The sequence below is a fragment of the Thecamonas trahens genome, assembly GCF_000142905.1.
Source record: "Thecamonas trahens ATCC 50062 unplaced genomic scaffold supercont1.20, whole genome shotgun sequence".
NCBI classification, from domain to species: Eukaryota; order Apusomonadida; family Apusomonadidae; genus Thecamonas; species Thecamonas trahens.
The window spans coordinates 133,597-137,697 of record NW_013657660.1 but is presented as its reverse complement, the minus strand read 5'-3'; the positions used below and the strand labels follow the sequence as shown (position 1 = coordinate 137,697).

Here is a 4,101-nt window from a genome sequence, read left to right as displayed (position 1 = left end):
AGGACGCCAAGCGGGACGCGGCGTCGGCACCATCTCTCGCGCACATCGCAGCACAGCAGCGAGCCGCGGAAGCCGCCGCGGGGCTGATACACTCATTGGGCTCACGATGAGGGGGGGGGGGGGTTAAGGGCAGAACTGCGGGCCGTGCGTGTGTGTGTTAGTTGAGCTTGACCATGCCGTCGAGCTGGTTGGAGAGGAGGAGCTCCTCAAACTTGTCAGCCGGGTTGACGGCCTCGCGCGCCATCTCGACCATCATGATGAGCTTCTTGATAGGGACCGAGCCGGAGAAGTTTGCGGCGACGCGGGCGCGGGCAGCAGGCTCAAAGGCGTCGAGGCCGTCGAGGACGGCGGTGACCTCGGCGCCAGTGGTGAGCGAGGGGACGGAGAGAACACCATCAAAGATGCTAAGCAGGCCAAGCGCCTCGAGGGCCTGCAGCGAGGACGAGGTGGCAAAGACAATGAGCGAGTGGCCCTCGGGCGGCGGCTTGTTGAGGTACGCCATGAGGGTCTGCAGGACCGGGTTGGAGTAGCGGGCGCCGAGCGCCGAGTAGCCGAGAATGCGCTCGATGTCATCGATGATGAGGACCGAGACCGGCGACTTGTAGGCGTCGAGGAAGGTCTGGACAATGCGGTCGCACTTGGAGAGCTCCGAGAGCGAGACAAACTTGTCAGCCGAGATGACGCGGACAAAGGGAATGTCCGAGTCTGCGGCGAGCTTGACGGCGATCGACGACTTGCCGCAGCCGGGCGCACCGGCGATGACCGCGGTGACGAGCGAGGTCCGCGCCGAGCGCTTGATCTGCTGGACAAGGAGCGAGGCGGCGTCCATGAGGCCGGCGAACGCCGGGCCGTACTCGATCATGCCGGCGCGCATAATGAGATTGTAGTCCTCGTCGGAGGAGCCGAGGGCGGGGCGGACCTCTTCGAGGGCGCGCAGAAAGTCGTCGCGGGTGACACGGAGGGTGTCGGCCGGGTCGCCTCCGGCGGCGGCGCCGGCGCCCATGCCTGCCACGTCAACGTGGCGCGAGAGGGCAAATGAAGACGCCGACTTGACGACGCCGGCAATCTCGGCACCGGTGTAGTTTTTGGTCGCCGCCGCGAGCTCCTCGATGGAGACGTCGGTCCCGAGGAGGCCATTCTCACGCATCGACTTGGTGTGGATGTTGAAGATCTGGATGCGGCCCTCGTAGTCGGCGAGCGAGACCTCGATGTGGACCTCGAGGCGGCCCGGACGGAGGATGGCCTCGTCGAGCATGTCCTTGCGGTTAGTCATGCCGATGATGAGGACGTTGTCGAGCTCGTCGACACCGTCAATCTTGGAGAGGAGCTGGTTGACGACCTGGTCGCCGGCGCCTGTGTCGCCCGACCGCGAGCCGCGCTGCCGGACAACGGCGTCCATCTCGTCGAAAATGATGATGTGCAGCGGCGAGGAGTCACCGTACTGGGCCTGGTCGGCCTCGGCGTCCGCAAACAGCTCGCGGATGTTCCTCTCCGAGTCGCCAACGTACTTGGAGAAGATCTCGGGCCCGTTGACGATCTTGGGCTCGACCGCGTTAAGCATCTTGCCGATCTGCCGCGCCATGAGCGTCTTGCCGGTGCCGGGCGGCCCGTAGAGGAGGACGCCCTTGACGTGGCGGATGTTGAGCTTCTTGATGAGCGACGGCGAAAAGGTGCGCGAGGAGAAGGCACGGCGGAAGATGGACGAAAACTCATCGTCGAGCCCGCCGATGCCAAGATCCTCAAAGTTCCAGTCCGACTTGAAGAGCGACGGCCCGGCGGCGGCGTCGCCGGAGAGCTTGACCCGGGCCGCAGAGTCGTTCGACGAGGTAAACACGATCTGAGTCGCGTCGACCACCAGGCCGTCACGCGGCGGGCGACCGGCAGCGTCGGCCGCGCCGTCGCGGCGGAGGTCGGCCACTCGCAGGACGAGCATGATGCCGCGGTAGTCGAGGAGCACGTCCTGGCCGACGGTGAAGACCTGACCCACAAAGTCGCGGAGGAAGCCGGCGGACATGACGTCGGTGTTGAGCTCCTCGTCGGTGGCGTCGGTCTTCTTGCGGAACGAGACCTCGAGCTCGATCATGCCCAGCGTGACCGAGCCGGCCACTTTGGGCGCGTAGACCTCGACGGCCAGGAGCTCGCGCATGGAGACTTGCGCCGTCTTCCGCTGCATGCCCGAGAGGCCGACGGTTCCGTCAGCAATCTTAGGGTCGGCGGCGTAGACAAAGACAAACGGTCCGCGACCAGCATGCTGCGAGATGAGGCGGATGTTCCGCGACGGTGCTCCAGCAAGATGCGACTTGCCCGCCGCCGCGTCAACGACAGCAGCGTCAGCCGGGGACAGGTACACCATGTTGGTGAGGGCGGCGTCGGACGAGGGGCACTTGGCCACCGAGAGCGAGAGCAGGGGGGCAGAGGCGGACATGGTGGTTGTAGATGAGGGGTGGGGGGGTGGGGTGAGACGGGAGGGGGGGGGGCGGAGTGAGGTGCCGGTGCGGGTGCTGTGGGGGAGGGAGGGGAGGGACGTGGCGGTCCGTGGTTTTGTGGCGAGCGACCGGTTTTCCGAAGGTGGCGTCTATTGGTGGCATTTTGGAGGGAGGGATCCACAGATGGCAGGAGGGAGGGAGGGAGGGAGGGACGGGGATTTATGCGGATGGCTGGGTGGACGTTGAGGAGGTCGGCTGCGGAGTGTTGCCCTTGAACTCGCGCTTGGTCTTGATCCAGCGCGGCTTGTCCACGATGGAGACGTACTTGCGATCGGTGACCTTGTTGTGCGAGAAGCGGACGTAGCCGTCGACGAGGGCAAAGAGCGTGTGGTCCTTGCCCATGCCGACATTGACGCCTGGATGGAACTTGGTACCGCGCTGGCGCACGATGATGTTGCCCGGCACGACCTTCTCGTTGCCAAACTGTCTCGCGCCGTCACGCCGTTGCATTGTCGGCCCCGGCCACCACATCATCGTCGACCACCAGATCATAGTCGGCCACCAGATCATAGTCGGCCACAGAGCATGGTCGGCCACCAGAGCATGGTCGGCCAACAGAGCATGGTCGGCCACCAGAGCATGGTCGGCCCCCCGAGTATAGTCGGCCACCAGAGTATAGTCGACATCCCACCATGGCCATCACCACATCAGTCCGCCATGATCATCATCATCAGCATCATCATCAGCACCATCATCAGCATCATGAGTACAGCCTCACACACAAGCACCCACATCCACCCCCCCCACCCACCCATACACACATGCGCATCCAGCCACAGTCAACCATCGTACCTTCTTCACGCCAAGTCGCTGACCAGGCGAGTCTCTGTTGTTCTTGGTGGTACCACCGGCCTTCTTGGAGGCCATACGGACCCAACCTGCACCCACCATTGCACCTACACACCCACGACCCATGTGAGTGCCCCACCCACCCACCACACATACCCCCCCTGCACTGCCTGAGACTGTTACTGTCTCTGTTCCCCTTGGTCGGGGTATGGGAGAGGGCGAGGGGAAGGAGGGGAAGGGGGACATCCCGCCTCCTCCCCACGGCCACCCACTCCCTCCCCCACACACACTCCCATGTACCCGACACAGTGGAGGGAGGTGGGGGTAGGGGAGGGGGGGGGAGGGGGGGGGAGGAGGACGGGAGAAAGGGGACGGGGGGACGGGGGCGTACTTGGTGTGCTAGCCAGGGCTGCTGCCCGTGTCACCGCCATACGCAGCATGGTGATGTGAGGGGGGGAGAGTCGTGGTGGGCGGCGAGGCTCGTGTGGCTGATGGCGGTGGTGACAAAGGTGACGATGGTCGCGGTGGTCGCGGTCGCCCGGCGGCATCGAGGGCATGGGATGAGGACATGTTTAAGGGTCGTAAGCAGGATACTGCCTCGTCGCTCGGTCGGTCAGGGAGGACGAGGGCGTGGGTGACCGATCAGTACGGACGGTGCTGGCGCCGGTCAGCAGAGCCCGAGTTGGGCCCGCGCCGAATACGCGGCTCGTATGTCTCGCGCCCGCTGCGCCGGTCGTCGTACCCGCCGCCGCGCCGATCGTCGTATCCGCCGCCGCGCCGATCGTCGTATCCGCCGCCACGCCGGTCATCATACCCGCCGCGCCGG

At 65.2% G+C, this 4,101-nt stretch overlaps 2 protein-coding genes across 2 annotated transcripts; both read right to left on the bottom strand.

The window, feature by feature from the left end:
* Positions 1-139: 139 nt before the first annotated feature.
* On the bottom strand, positions 140-2,425 carry AMSG_04614 (vesicle-fusing ATPase; the record flags this gene model as incomplete). Its single annotated transcript, XM_013902835.1, has 1 exon — positions 140-2,425. One exon carries the CDS (start codon positions 2,423-2,425, stop codon positions 158-160), a length of 2,268 nt encoding a protein of 755 aa, XP_013758289.1. The 3' UTR covers positions 140-157.
* Positions 2,426-2,630: 205 nt separating this feature from the next.
* On the bottom strand, positions 2,631-3,731 carry AMSG_04613 (50S ribosomal protein L27). The gene is made up of 3 exons (XM_013902834.1): positions 3,667-3,731; positions 3,279-3,382; positions 2,631-2,909 (listed from the first exon to the last, which is right to left on the bottom strand). Exons 1-3 carry the CDS (start codon positions 3,713-3,715, stop codon positions 2,646-2,648), a joined length of 417 nt encoding a protein of 138 aa, XP_013758288.1. The 5' UTR covers positions 3,716-3,731; the 3' UTR covers positions 2,631-2,645.
* Positions 3,732-4,101: the final 370 nt, after the last annotated feature.